Below are 14,755 nucleotides of genomic sequence, written 5' to 3' on the forward strand. Positions count from 1 at the left end.
GATGGGGACAGGAACTTACCCCAGCCCAACAGCCCTGCTCAGCCATGAGGGAGAAGGGCAGAAAAACTCCATTTTTAACTCATCTGTACCTCACTTCCACATCTCCCTGTGTCACTACAATAGCATCACTGCTGCTGTCCCTGCTACCACAGTAATAGACAGCCTCGTCCTCGGCTTGGACCCCACTGATGGTTAACGTGGCTGTGGAGCCGGACAAGGATCCGGAGAATCGCGAAGGGATGCCCGAGGGTCTCCTGCTGCTCTCATAGATCACAGTGACAGGGGCACTGCCAGGTTTCAGCTCCTACCAACCAACATAATCATAGCTGCCGCTGCTAACCCCGGAGCAGGTGATCGTGATGGTTTGTCCTGGGTTCGCTGACACCGAGGGCGGCTGAGTCAGCGCTGCCTGGACCAGGGAACCTGGAGAGGGAGAGGAGAGAGGGGAGAAGATGGGGGTCAGCCAGTGCCCCAGGAGCACAGCCCTCCCCGGGCAGCGGGACGGGGATGGGACCCCTGTGCCCAAAGGCCCCGGTCGGGCGCAGCGAGTCTGGCCAGGGCACCTGAGCCGTGGGCGAGCACCGCGAGGAGGAGAGGGGCCCAGGCCGTGGCGTGATCCCACCAGCTCTGTGTCCCCACACCAATGGGGCTGTGCCGTGGACCCCGACTCCCTCTTAAGCTCCCGCCTGCTCAGGGACGGCCCCTCTGTGGAAATGTGTCCCCCAACGCTCACGGGCAGCTCCTGTCCCAGTGCTCCCCCTGCCCACTGCAGGCCCATCTCTGGCCCACCAAAGGCACCAAGATCGCTCTGGGCTGCCTGCTCCCTGGGCCACCCAGCTGCCAAAAGCAGGTCCTGCTTCACACCAGGGCACCACCACCGGGTTTCTCTCAGGAGCCACAAGACTGTGACCAGCTGCATCGAGGTGTCCTGCCCCAAGCTGTCCCGGACTCTGGTTTTGGTGAATACAGCCCTAGCCAAGACACGTGCCAAGGGATGGCAGAAACGCTTTGCTACCCTGCCTTGCTGACGCGTCCTCTGCAGCCGCCCGAGCCCGGCCTGCGACCCTGGCGTCACCCACGCACCCACCGAGCGTCCCTCTGCGGCAGCACAGCCCCTCCAGCCGCGCTCCCTTCCCCTCCCGCCGCGGGCGCTTCTCCGCGGGGCTCCGCACCCGCGGCCGGCCCAGCACAAGCCCGCGGCGCCGCGCCAGCACCCCCTGCCCGCAGCGCACCCCCACTGCAGGCTGCTGCTGCGAGAGCTGCCGGGCCAGCGGCCGGGACCGCTCCGGCAGCACCGACGCGGGGACGAGGAGCAGCGCTCTGGCCTCTGCTCCCTCTGCAGCATGAGGGCAAGCGCCCAGCCTCACGCACAGCTCTCCTCACCACCCTTCCCGCCCTGCCTCTGCCTTTCCATGCTGCTCCTAAGCAGGAGGTGGGATGGGTCTGCCACAGCAGTTAGAGTCCTTGGGCGTCTCCGACAGATCCTGAAATGTTTCAGGGCTGCGTCTCAGGAAGCAAACAGCAGCCTCCTTTCAGCCCTCAGAGCCTCCCCACACCAAATTCCAGCCCCCCTTCACCTTTTAGAAGCATAATGAACAGGACGCAGACACATGAAGACAGGGATTTATTATTCTATATTCGTTTTAGAGAAGAGGTTCAATGCCAAGCTCTGTGACTCCCTTAGGCCAGGAACACGGCAGTTCCTCCTTAGACACAGGATATTTTCCACAGGCCTCTTTCTCTTAATCAGCAGTTTCTTCTGCTTCAAGTTCTGGTTGGGAACCAACACTAACGTTATTTTACAAGCTCACAAGCAATAAAGTGTTGTGGCTGCTTTACAGTCCGACACACTGCAGCAGCAGCACCCCCCCCCCGCACTGTGGCCTGCCTCCACTTCAACTTAACTGGAAAGAAAAGGAATGAAAGGCGGTGACAAGTCAATACGCAGGTCTGAACATGATTCAGTACTTCTTGAACTCAATTCTTTCTACTTTCACATCATCCTCAATTAGTTGGTATACATAAGCCACAACTGTGGAAGCCTGGATATCCATCAGTACAAATGAAGGGATGATGTTCCTGGAAAGAAAACATACTTCGTTGATCTTCCCAATTAGCTTACACTTCTTGCTGTTAACATACCTTATGCTTATGTATTCCAATATGCTTGGTTGCCAAGGGCTGCAGGGATCTGGGAAACACTGCCGTTTGCAGGCACTGACAACAGCATCTCAGGCAGAGTTGCAGTTAGCCTAGAGCAGCCCTTGAGGCTACTAAACAGCCTGAGTCGTGTCAGGCTCAGACATTTTAGCTGGCATAGTGCCTTCAGAAGTCGGATTTCCTACAAAATATTAGCACGCAGCTTCTGGCAAGACACCAGAAAGCAAAACGACTTCAAGAAGCTGCTGCAACTCACCCCTCTCCGGGCCCAGGAAGCAGCCCCAGACACACCAGTGCCAGCCTGTCACACCCAACACGTGGGCTAAGTAAGACCTTGGTAACAGGGGAGCCCCACTGCGTTCCCCGGGAAGGGAGAGAGCTGGCCTGCTGGCACGAAGTCTACCCAACAGTAAATAAACACACAGCACCAGCACCAACATCACATTTTGAGGGCAGAAGCAACCAGCCACACCGCAGGTCTGCACTACCAGGAGCTGTGCCAATTCCACATCCTCCAGCACCACCAGCAGGACCGCTGCCACCCACGCACAGCAGACAGTAACGGTCAACACAGAGCACCCAACCATGGCCACCCTGTGGGGCACGTGGATGCTGATCAGCACTGCTGTCCTGGGAGCCACAGTAATAGACAGCCTCGTCCTCGGCTTGGACCCCACTGATGGTTAATGTGGCCGTGGAGCCAGACTTGGATCCGGAGAATCGTGAAGGGATGCCTGAGGGTCTGTTGGTGTTACTGTAGATCACAGTGACAGGGCCACTGCCAGGGACCTTCTGCTGGAACCAGCCATAGTAGCTGCTGCTAGCCCCAGAGCAGGTGATCGTGACGGTTTGTCCTGGGTTTGCTGACACCGAGGGCGGCTGAGTCAGCGCTGCCTGGACCAGGGAACCTGGAGAGGGAGAGGAGAGAGGGGAGAAGATGGGGATCAGCCAGTGCCCCAGGAGCACAGCCCTCCCTGGGCAACAAGATGGGGCTCCTGTGCCCAAAGCCATGATACCACTGAGGAAACCGAGGCAACCAGAGCACCACACACAGAGCCCTGGGCTCTGGCCTTGGGCTCTGGCCTTGGGCCCTGCGAGGAGACCGGGCAGCACCAGCAGGACGGAGCTGCCAGCAGCAAGAGGCAGTGGGGCTGGGGACAAGGCAATGCCAAGCTTTCTGTAGGGACAGGTACGAGGTGCCCACAGCCCCAGAGTCACCTCCTGCACCATGAGGCTCAACTGGGAGGACATTTACAGCCATGGCCTTACAGAGGGGACACAAACCTGCCCCAGCCCCACAGCCCTGCTCAGCAATGAAGGAGAAAGGCAGAAACCCCCGCGTTTTAACTCCTCTGTAGCCCACTTTCACATCTCTGTCACTACAACAGCATCACTGCTGCTGTCCCAGCTAGCATAGTAATAGACAGCCTCATCCTCGGCTTGGACCCCACTGATGGTTAACGTGCCCATGGAGCCAGACAAGGATCTGGAGAATCGTGAAGGGATGCCTGAGGGTCTGTTGGTGCTGTAGTAGATCACGGTGACGGGGCACTGCCAGGTGTCTTCTGCTGGTACCAGCCATACTGGTTGCTACTCCCAGAGCATGTCATCCAGACAGTTTGTCCCAGGTTCGCTGACACCGAGGGTGGCTGAATCACCGCTGCCTGGACCAGGGAACCTGGAGAGGAAGAGGAGAGAGACTGGAGAAGATGGGAGTCAGCCTTTGGCCCAGGAGCACAGCCCTCCCTGGGCAGTGGGACGCGGCCCCTGTGCCCTTGGCCCTGATGCCACAGAGGGACCCACAGCCCCTCAGACAGAGCTGAAGACTAGAGACCCATGACCCTGCAAGGCGAGCTGGCAGCAGCAGGGAGGTGGGAGACCACCCTCTGAGGGAAAGGGACCTGGTCATGGCTACAGAAACTTCTGGGGAGCAGAGCCCAGCCTGGCCCAGAGCAACCCAGCAGAGGCAGCTCCAGCAGCAGCAGGTGGATGGGGCTGCCAGGAGCAAAAGGCAGCAGGGCTGGGAATGAGGCAATGCCATTCCTTTTATAGGGACATGGAAAAGGAACCCACCGCCCCAGAGTCACTTCCTGTGCCTTGGGGCATGGAAGTGGGGACATTCACAGTCATGTCCTTGGACAGGGGACAGGAACCTGCCCCAGCTCCACCAACCACAACCCTGCTTGTCCATGAGGGAAAAGGGCTGAAAACCTTCCTCTTTGACACCGAGGTCTGTGTCTCACTTCCCTATTACTCAGTGCCTTCATCACCCCGATCAGCACTGCTGCCGTCGGAGCTACCACAGTAATAGACAGCCTCGTCCTCAGCTTGGACCCCACTGATGGTTAATGTGCCCGTGGAGCCAGACACAGAACCGGAGAATCGCGAAGGAATGCCCGAGGGTCTCTTGTTGTTGCTATAGATCACGGTGACAGGGGCACTGCCAGGTTTCTGCTCATACCGGCCATAATAAGCACTGCTGCTCCCGGAGCAGGTGATCGTGACGGTTTGTCCCGGGTTCGCTGACACCGAGGGCGGCTGAGTCAGCGCTGCCTGGACCAGGGAACCTGGAGAGGGAGAGGAGAGAGGGGAGAAGATGGGGGTCAGCCAGTGCCCCAGGAGCACAGCCCTCCCCGGGCAGCGGGACGGGGATGGGACCCCTGTGCCCAAAGGCCCCGGTCGGGCGCAGCGAGTCTGGCCAGGGCACCTGAGCTGTGGGTGAGCATCGCGAAGAGAGGGACAAGGCCAGCCAGGTGCCAGGTGCCCAGGCGGCAGCTCCTGACAGAGGATGGGGATGGGGTCAGGGTGCTGGGCAGCCCCTGGGTGCTGTCATGGAGCCATAGTGGGCTACTGCCCAGGTCCAGGGGCTTCCCAGGGGGCCGGAGGTGCTGGGGGGCTCCTGCACAGGCTGAGCATGAGCCCAATGGGGTGTCACTGGGCAAACACAGCCAACGCTGGAGGAGCCTGCGGGCTCCTCTTGTTGCACAACACAGCAGCTCCCGCCCAGCCCTGCTCTGCCCCAGCAGCCTCGCGCACGGCCCTGGAGCTGCTGCACCCATGGGAAATGTCCCTTCCCAGGGTTTGAAGGCAAAGCTTTGGCCCAGCTCCCCAGCCATGGCACGTCCCCACCTCTTGGTGCTCGGCCGCAGTTTCAGCAGGGCTGAACCCCCCTGGGGTGCTGCCCCGGGGGTTCCTGGCGCAGCTGGGCTGGGAGGAGGGCAGGGAGGCATGTCACAGGGCCCTGGGTGCCAGCTGGGGAGTTCAGGGGGACCTTGGGCCTGCCGTGTGGGGTAGGGACAGGGCAGCTGGGGGTCATCGCAGCATTTCTTTACCAAGAGGGTGGTCGAACACTGTAATAGGCTTCCTAGAAAGGTGGTCAATGCCCCAAGCCTGTCAGTGTTATAGAGGCATTTGGACACTGCCCTTAAGAACGGGCTTTACCTTCTGGTCAGCCCTGAAGTGGTCAGGCAATTGGACTATATGATCATTGTAGGTCCCTTCCAATGGAAATATTCTTTCCTATCCTATCCTATCCTATCCTATCCTGTCCTACCCTACTCTATCCTATCCTGTCCTGTCCTATCCACTCTCCTCCATAAATGACAAAGGACGGGCACAGACCTGGGGCTCTATGGGGCAGCCGAGCCAGGACACCAGGCACAGCCACCTGCAGCGCAGGGCAGCAAGGGCAGGGCCATGGTGGGGACCTGCCCCACCATCAAACGGGGACAGCAGACCCCTCGAACTGGCCCCTGTGGTGGCGGGAGGTTTATGTACCACTTCCCCATTGCTTCGTGTCACTGTGACACCAGTATAGCTGCTGCTGTCCCAGCTAGCACAGTAATAGACAGCCTTGTCCTCGGCTTGGAACCCACTGATGGTTAACGTGCCCGTGGAGCCAGACTTGGATCCGGAGAATTGCGAAGGGATGCCCGAGGGTCTCTTGGTGTTATCGTAGATCACAGTGACAGGGGCACTGCCAGGGACCTTCTGCTGGTACCAGCCATAGTAGCTGCCACCACCGGAGCAGGTGATCGTGACGGTTTGTCCCGGGTTCGCTGACACCGAGGGTGGCTGAGTCACTGCTGCCTGGACCAGGGAACCTGGAGAGGGAGAGGAGAGAGGGGAGAAGATGGGGGTCAGCCAGTGCCCCAGGAGCACAGCCCTCCCCGGGCAGCGGGACGGGGAATGTCACAGTCAGAGGAGAATGAACACAACCACAGTCACGGGTAAATTTGGGGAGCAGAGGTCAGCACAACACGTCCCAGCACAGAAGCAGCTCTGTCAGCAGCAGGAGGACATGGTCATCAGTAGTAAGAGGCAGTGGGGTGGCAGACAAGGCCACGCTGTGAATTTTGTAGGGAGAAGGACAATGCTCCCCAGGCAGGTGGGAGACCACCAGAACCTGCAGTTCTCTAGGACACGAAAGGGAGGACATTCACAGCCATGGTTGTGCACAGGGGACAGGAACCTGCCTCAGCACCACAGCCACAACTCTGCTCAGCCAGGCTGAAGAAGGGCCGAAAAATCTTCCTCTGCTTTTGGAGTCCGTGTATCACTTCCTATTACTCAATATCAGCAGATACCATAGCTGCTGCTGCTGTCCAAGCCACCACAGTAATAGACAGCCTCGTCCTCAGCTTGGACCCCACTGATGGTTAACGTGGCCGTGGAGCCAGACTTGGATCCGGAGAATCGCGAAGGGATGTCCGAGGGTCTCTTGTCGTTGTAGTAGATCACAGTGACAGGGGCACTGCCAGGTACCTTCTGCTGGAACCAGCCAGCATAAGCATAGCCGCTGCTAAGCCCGGAGCAGGTGATTGTGACGCTTTGTCCAGGGTTCGCTGACACCGAGGGCGGCTGAGTCAGCGCTGCCTGGACCAGGGAACCTGGAGAGGGAGAGGAGAGAGGGGAGAAGATGGGGGTCAGCCAGTGCCCCAGGAGCACAGCCCTCCCCGGGCAGCGGGACGGGGATGGGACCCCTGTGCCCAAAGGCCCCGGTCGGGCGCAGCGAGTCTGGCCAGGGCACCTGAGCCGTGGGCGAGCACCGCGAGGAGGAGAGGGGCCCAGGCCATGGCGCGATCCCACCAGCTCTGTGTCCCCACACCAATGGGGCTGTGCCGTGGACCCCGACTCCCTCTTAAGCTCCCGCCTGCTCAGGGACGGCCCCTCTGTGGAAATGTGGCCCCCAACGCTCACGGGCAGCTCCTGTCCCAGTGCTCCCCCTGCCCACTGTAGGCACGTCTCTGGCCCACCAAAGGCACCAAGATCGCTCTGGGCTGCCTGCTCCCTGGTTACCTGCTCCTTCTCCAACACGGCTGCTGAGCTCTGAGCTCAGCCAGGGCCCACCCAGTGCCTGTCTCGGCGCAGGAGGACCGTGGCCTTGCTGCACCAGGAACTCCTGTGCACAGGGCAGGGGACAGCCCCACCTTGGCACGTGGACTCATCCGCCTGCTCTGGAGCACCCGACTCTGCTTGGCGCTTGCTGGTCCCTGGGTGGCCATGCTACCCCTGCGCTGCTCAGCGGCAGTGACAGAGAAGCTGGGAAAACCAGGTCCTGCTTCAAACGATGGTGCCACGACTGGGCCTCTGTTAAGTGCCACAAGAGAACTGCAGAGCAGAGAACTGGCATTTTGAAGGGGACTGGAACCACACGGAGACCAGGAGCTTCAAGGCTACCCAACCATAAAGAAACACAACCCCCCAGTTCCTCCAACTACAAAGTGAGCTGGGGGTCTCCAGCAGCTTCACAGCAACCATGCATAGACTTGGGCTGGAGTCCATACCAATCAAGTGCATGTAGCATCCTCCCGCACTTGTCCAGCCAGGGGCAGCCCCTCTGCTACCTGCTGACAGCACGGGCCACAGCAGCCTCCAAAGAGGTCTGCTGGGACTGCCCTGCACCAGGGTGTTACACACTGGCACCTGGCTGTCCCCAGCCCCTTTGCCTCCTGCCTGCCCCGTGAACCTCAGGACTGTGGCGCGGGGCCGCACTGACACCATGTGGGGACGAGAAGGCCCTCAGGGACCGCACGGGAGGAAATGAGAGCAGAGCCCAGCACAGGACTCTGCCCATGCTGTCCCTCACCCCTACCACAGCTTCCAAGTCCAGAGACTCCTCCAGCCCCTGCCACAATCTTCACGGCTTCTGCATGGCACCCTGCCCAAGGCACCCCGTGCTCACAAGGGAGAGCCTCTCACAGAGACATAGGGCCCTTAGGCACAGTTGCTGTCACCAGAGGACGGTGGGCATCAGCCCTGAACTGGCAGGGAGCCCAGGAACCAGAGCGGGATGCCCAGAGATAACAACAGGGTTTCTCCCAGCTTCTCTGCGCCACAGGACCAGCCACAGGGTAAGACATGTTGCAGGCAGGACCAACCAGCCACACCGCAGGTCTGCACTACCAGGAGCTGTGCCAATTCCACATCCTCCAGCACCACCAGCAGGACCGCTGCCACCCACGCACAGCAGACAGTAACGGTCAACACAGAGCACCCAACCATGGCCACCCTGTGGGGCACGTGGATGCTGATCAGCACTGCTGTCCTGGGAGCCACAGTAATAGACAGCCTCGTCCTCAGCTTGGACCCCACTGATGGTTAACGTGGCCGTGGAGCCAGACTTGGATCCGGAGAATCGTGAAGGGATGCCCGAGGGTCTCTTGTCATTAGCATAGATCACAGTGACAGGGCCACTGCCAGGGACCTTCTGCTGGAACCAGACAACGCTATAGCTGCTGCTAGCCCCGGAGCAGGTGATCGTGACGGTTTGTCCTGGGTTTGCTGACACCGAGGGCGGCTGAGTCAGCGCTGCCTGGACCAGGGAACCTGGAGAGGGAGAGGAGAGAGGGGAGAAGATGGGGGTCAGCCAGTGCCCCAGTAGCACAGCCCTCCCTGGGCAGCGGGACAGTGACGGGACTCCTCTGCCTGCAGGGACACAGATGGGACACCCTGGGTGCAGCCCCAAGCCCGGGCACACACTGACGGGTGGCTGTAGCCGCAGCCTGGATCCTCTCCCTGCCGGCTGCCCCTCCGGGCACACCTCATCCTGAGTAGCCCAGGGGCACAGCCTGTCATGGGCACACAGCGTTTGCAGCAGTCTGGAGACACCCCTACCCATGCCCCAAATGGGGCCACATCCAGGCCAGTAGCCAGGGACTCCAGGGCAAGGGGTCCCCAGTCGGTGAGAAGCTGCGTGGGGAGATGATGTGTGACAGAGGGAATGGGGACATCTCCAGCACAGCATGGTGGAGGTGAGAGGCACCACCACGGAGACCAGAGATGGGGGGCTGCCTAAGGAGGCAGCGTGCGCTCCACTGGGGCCTTTCCAAGATCAAATGCACCCCAGGTAGCACCCTCTTCCCACACACCTCCTATCCTCACAGCAGCATGAAGCACCCAGGGCACATGAGCTCTGGCTTTTGGGCTCCTACACACCCCTTGGGATGGGTCAGGAACATCCTCAAATGCAGTGCAGGCCCAGAGTGCTCGGGGGTGAATGGGAAGGGGGGACAGAGTGCCTTGGCAGCTTAAAGCATAGCCCTGCAATGGACAGACCCTCCCAGAGCCAATGGGTCCCTACCCAGCCCAAGGATTGCCCCAAACCCCACCTCTGTGCATCTCCATGGAAAGACTCTCAGACACAAGAGGGACAGAAACTCCCGCCTGCCCAGCGGCATGGCACTACTGCCCCACGAACCATCACTTGCAGGTCCCTGGGGCAAGGAAAGGAGGTGCTCAGCACCACACACTGCCATTGCACGGGGAGCACCACAGGGGAGGTGGCATCAGGACAGAGATGCAGACAAAACCCTACAAAGGCAGAGCCAGAACAGGTGCAAGTGCAAAAGGGCGCCAACTGCCTACCCTCTGCAGCTCTTCCCCACGCAGGGGAGGCATAGGAACAAACAGGAGGGAAAAAACTATCCTCAGCATGACCATGGCCCTGACCAGCATTGCTGCTGTCGTAGCTACCACAGTAATAGACAGCCTCGTCCTCGGCTTGGAACCCACTGATGGTTAACGTGGCCGTGGAGCCGGACAAGGATCCGGAGAATCGCGAAGGGATGCCCGAGGGTCTCCTGCTGCTCTCATAGATCACAGTGACAGGGGCACTGCCAGGGACCTTCTGCTGGTACCAGCCAACATAGCTGCTGCTGCTAACCCCGGAGCAGGTGATCGTGACGGTTTGTCCCGGGTTCGCTGACACCGAGGGCGGCTGAGTCACTGCTGCCTGGACCAGGGAACCTGGAGAGGGAGAGGAGAGAGGGGAGAAGATGGGGGTCAGCCAGTGCCCCAGGAGCACAGCCCTCCCCGGGCAGCGGGACGGGGATGGGACCCCTGTGCCCAAAGGCCCCGGTCGGGCGCAGCGAGTCTGGCCAGGGCACCTGAGCCGTGGGCGAGCACCGCGAGGAGGAGAGGGGCCCAGGCCGTGGCGTGATCCCACCAGCTCTGTGTCCCCACACCAATGGGGCTGTGCCGTGGACCCCGACTCCCTCTTAAGCTCCCGCCTGCTCAGGGACGGCCCCTCTGTGGAAATGTGTCCCCCAACGCTCACGGGCAGCTCCTGTCCCAGTGCTCCCCCTGCCCACTGCAGGCCCATCTCTGGCCCACCAAAGGCACCAAGATCGCTCTGGGCTGCCTGCTCCCTGGGCCACCCAGCTGCCAAAAGCAGGTCCTGCTTCACACCAGGGCACCACCACCGGGTTTCTCTCAGGAGCCACAAGACTGTGACCAGCTGCATCGAGGTGTCCTGCCCCAAGCTGTCCCGGACTCTGGTTTTGGTGAATACAGCCCTAGCCAAGACACGTGCCAAGGGATGGCAGAAACGCTTTGCTACCCTGCCTTGCTGACGCGTCCTCTGCAGCCGCCCGAGCCCGGCCTGCGACCCTGGCGTCACCCACGCACCCACCGAGCGTCCCTCTGCGGCAGCACAGCCCCTCCAGCCGCGCTCCCTTCCCCTCCCGCCGCGGGCGCTTCTCCGCGGGGCTCCGCACCCGCGGCCGGCCCAGCACAAGCCCGCGGCGCCGCGCCAGCACCCCCCGCCCCCAGCGCACCCCACTGCAGGCTGCTGCTGCGAGAGCTGCCGGGCCAGCGGCCGGGACCGCTCCGGCAGCACCGACGCGGGGACGAGGAGCAGCGCTCTGGCCTCTGCTCCCTCTGCAGCATGAGGGCAAGCGCCCAGCCTCACGCACAGCTCTCCTCACCACCCTTCCCGCCCTGCCTCTGCCTTTCCATGCTGCTCCTAAGCAGGAGGTGGGATGGGTCTGCCACAGCAGTTAGAGTCCTTGGGCGTCTCCGACAGATCCTGAAATGTTTCAGGGCTGCGTCTCAGGAAGCAAACAGCAGCCTCCTTTCAGCCCTCAGAGCCTCCCCACACCAAATTCCAGCCCCCCTTCACCTTTTAGAAGCATAATGAACAGGACGCAGACACATGAAGACAGGGATTTATTATTCTATATTCGTTTTAGAGAAGAGGTTCAATGCCAAGCTCTGTGACTCCCTTAGGCCAGGAACACGGCAGTTCCTCCTTAGACACAGGATATTTTCCACAGGCCTCTTTCTCTTAATCAGCAGTTTCTTCTGCTTCAAGTTCTGGTTGGGAACCAACACTAACGTTATTTTACAAGCTCACAAGCAATAAAGTGTTGTGGCTGCTTTACAGTCCGACACACTGCAGCAGCAGCACCCCCCCCCCCCGCACTGTGGCCTGCCTCCACTTCAACTTAACTGGAAAGAAAAGGAATGAAAGGCGGTGACAAGTCAATACGCAGGTCTGAACATGATTCAGTACTTCTTGAACTCAATTCTTTCTACTTTCACATCATCCTCAATTAGTTGGTATACATAAGCCACAACTGTGGAAGCCTGGATATCCATCAGTACAAATGAAGGGATGATGTTCCTGGAAAGAAAACATACTTCGTTGATCTTCCCAATTAGCTTACACTTCTTGCTGTTAACATACCTTATGCTTATGTATTCCAATATGCTTGGTTGCCAAGGGCTGCAGGGATCTGGGAAACACTGCCGTTTGCAGGCACTGACAACAGCATCTCAGGCAGAGTTGCAGTTAGCCTAGAGCAGCCCTTGAGGCTACTAAACAGCCTGAGTCGTGTCAGGCTCAGACATTTTAGCTGGCATAGTGCCTTCAGAAGTCGGATTTCCTACAAAATATTAGCACGCAGCTTCTGGCAAGACACCAGAAAGCAAAACGACTTCAAGAAGCTGCTGCAACTCACCCCTCTCCGGGCCCAGGAAGCAGCCCCAGACACACCAGTGCCAGCCTGTCACACCCAACACGTGGGCTAAGTAAGACCTTGGTAACAGGGGAGCCCCACTGCATTCCCCGGGAAGGGAGAGAGCTGGCCTCTTGCTCCTCACAGCACCTCGCCAGCACTCTGCAGCATGGAGGCCAGACACTCAGGTGAATGCACACATTTCAGGTAACACCTACGGGCTCTGCTGTGCTGGGCAGCTCAGGTCCCCCCTCACTCACCTTTCCAAAGCACTGTAGGCTCCTGTAGCTGATCCCGGGTTAATGTAGAATTTGTTTTCATGTTCAAATGCTTCAAATCTGTGTGTGTGTCCCGAGATGAGAATGTCCACATCCAGCTGCCTCTGCAGCAGTGCCAGGCTGGCCACATCGCCCCAAGGAATGACTTGATGGCCGTGAATCAGCCCTATTCTGAACTGCCCAACAGTTACAACCTTCTCTTCAGGATAATTCAGGCTCTGAAAAGGAGAAAGGCACAGCCTATAAATCAGCCAAAGACCCCTCACCTACACAATGCAGGTTCCTACATTCCAAGACACAAACCCTCTTTTTGCTATTCGAGCGCATGAGGCCTCTTTCAATGTGTGGACCCACTGGATGCTTGTACCACACCCCAGCAAGAGCAACTGCAGAGCAAAGAGCGGGGAATTTGCACCAGACTGGAACCGCACAGAGATCAGGAGCCTCAAGGCTACCCAACAGTAAACAAACACACACACAAGCCCCCAGTTCCTGCAACTACACAGCCAGCTGGGGGACTCCAGCAGCCTCACAGCAGTCACAGACTTGTGCCAGGGTTCATATGAATCAAGGGCATCTATTAACCCTTGCACCCAGTCCTCCCTGTTGCAAGTGCAACAAGAAAGGTCTAGAAAATAATTTTTTTTCATCAGTCTTACTCATCCCCAGTGCCTATCCTGGTGGATTACAGCTCAGGAATTGCTAATGCTGAAGTACTCCCCAGGCTTCATCAAGACAACCACAGCATGCGGACAGGTCGGCTGAGCTACTGACAGCAGCAAGAACATTACCTCAGAGTCCCCCCTAACAACGTGGATGTCCCCAGCCAGAGTCCTCAGGTACTCCTGGCTCTTCTTTGTGCAGAGGTTTCCTGTACACAAGATGTGCTGAATCTTTCCTGGAACCAGCAGCTTCTTGAACTTCACCGGTAGACCACTGCAGCGGTGTGGGATGTGAAGGTCCCCTAATACTAACACCAACTTTGCACACAGCAGGAGGAAAGAGAGAGTTTTAACCCAGGTTACTTAACAGAACAGCACAAAACATTTTTGCCGCTCCAGGGCGTTCGCAAAGTCTGGCGAATCGTTACAGGCACAGCAGGGCTTTCTTTCAGATTCAGCTTTGAGGAAACAACCCCTCAGCATGCCCGAGCTGCCCCGCACAGACAGCCCAGCCTGCTCCCACCCGGGGAGAGCCAGGCGCTCTCAATCCCGCATGGAGCCGGAGGTGAGGGAATGCACTGCCCGTGGGAGACCAAGGCGGCGGGCGCAGCCGCAACGGGGCGAACCGGGCCAAGCAGCCGCCCCACGCTGAGCCTACGGGCTCGGGGCCGCTCCCCCAGCCCGGCAGCGGGACGGGGTAGGGAAGCTCGGCCGCCGCTCACCATCCCGCTCCTCCACACAGCCCCGGTCACCCCGTTACTCTGACGCGCACTGCCGTAACCAGGAAGTGACGCGCCTCTTTTTCTCCTCCCCCAAGCCAATGGCAGCGCCAGGAGCTCCCCACGTGATGCCGGCCCGCCGCCCGCCCCTGTGCGTGCCCGCAGTGCTGAGCATGCGCAGTGCGGATGAGCGGCCGTCGCCAATGCTGGGGTGCGAAATGCTTTGGCGTATTTCCGTCTCCCTCCCCCCCCCCCCCCCCCGTGTTTTTAACGAAATCTGTGGCGTTTTTGTGGAGAAATGCATTATCTTTCTGTGTGATAATGTTCATATAAAGTGCCCGCAAGTGCCCGTGTGGTTAAACGTGTCCTTTTCCCCTCAGAAGCTATGGGGGGCGCTGGGGCTGTGAGGGGGCGTGGGGAGACGAGGGGTGAAGGGAGGCGGGGGCGGGGGGGAGCCGCTGGGGGCCGTGAGGAGGCACTGAGGGTGCTCCAGAAGGGGACAGGTCCCTACGGCGTGGGGACAGATCTCCCCGTGGGCAGGGCACTGTGGTGGTACCTGCGGTGGGGGTCTCCATCTCTCTGAGGAAGATGGGCTCTGCCGGGGTGGGTGACACAGGCTCCATCCAGGCCCAAGAGATCCCACCAAACTCCAGCCATAGCGCCTTTGACTTGCCCTCCTAACTCAGGTACCCTAGGGC

General features: G+C 59.6%; 1 protein-coding gene across 2 annotated transcripts; it reads right to left on the reverse strand.

The window, feature by feature from the left end:
• Window positions 1-11,606: 11,606 nt before the first annotated feature.
• Window positions 11,607-14,107, reverse strand: LOC140659853 (vacuolar protein sorting-associated protein 29-like). Of its 2 annotated transcripts, XR_012045248.1 has the most exons (5): window positions 14,061-14,107; window positions 13,468-13,656; window positions 12,659-12,894; window positions 11,891-12,064; window positions 11,607-11,754 (listed from the first exon to the last, which is right to left on the reverse strand). XR_012045248.1 is itself a non-coding variant. In XM_072879993.1 (4 exons), exons 1-4 carry the CDS (start codon window positions 14,061-14,063, stop codon window positions 11,947-11,949), a joined length of 546 nt encoding a protein of 181 aa, XP_072736094.1. In that variant the 5' UTR covers window positions 14,064-14,107; the 3' UTR covers window positions 11,607-11,946. The 2 variants fall into 2 exon arrangements, 1 of the variants encoding a protein (XP_072736094.1); XM_072879993.1 differs by having other exon boundaries at window positions 11,607-12,064.
• Between the last annotated feature and the right edge of the window lie 648 nt (window positions 14,108-14,755).

This window comes from Ciconia boyciana, chromosome 15 (assembly GCF_034638445.1).
Source record: "Ciconia boyciana chromosome 15, ASM3463844v1, whole genome shotgun sequence".
NCBI lineage: Eukaryota > Metazoa > Chordata > Aves > Ciconiiformes > Ciconiidae > Ciconia > Ciconia boyciana.

Excerpts from the sequence above, each read along its gene's own strand:
- LOC140659853 (XM_072879993.1), bottom strand. Across the intron at positions 12,895-13,467 it reads TTGTTAGGGGGGACTCTGAG|AGCCTGAATTATCCTGAAGA; the intron begins GTAATGTTCTTG and ends TCTCCTTTTCAG. Across the intron at positions 12,065-12,658 it reads GCCTACAGTGCTTTGGAAAG|GAACATCATCCCTTCATTTG; the intron begins GTGAGTGAGGGG and ends TTTTCTTTCCAG.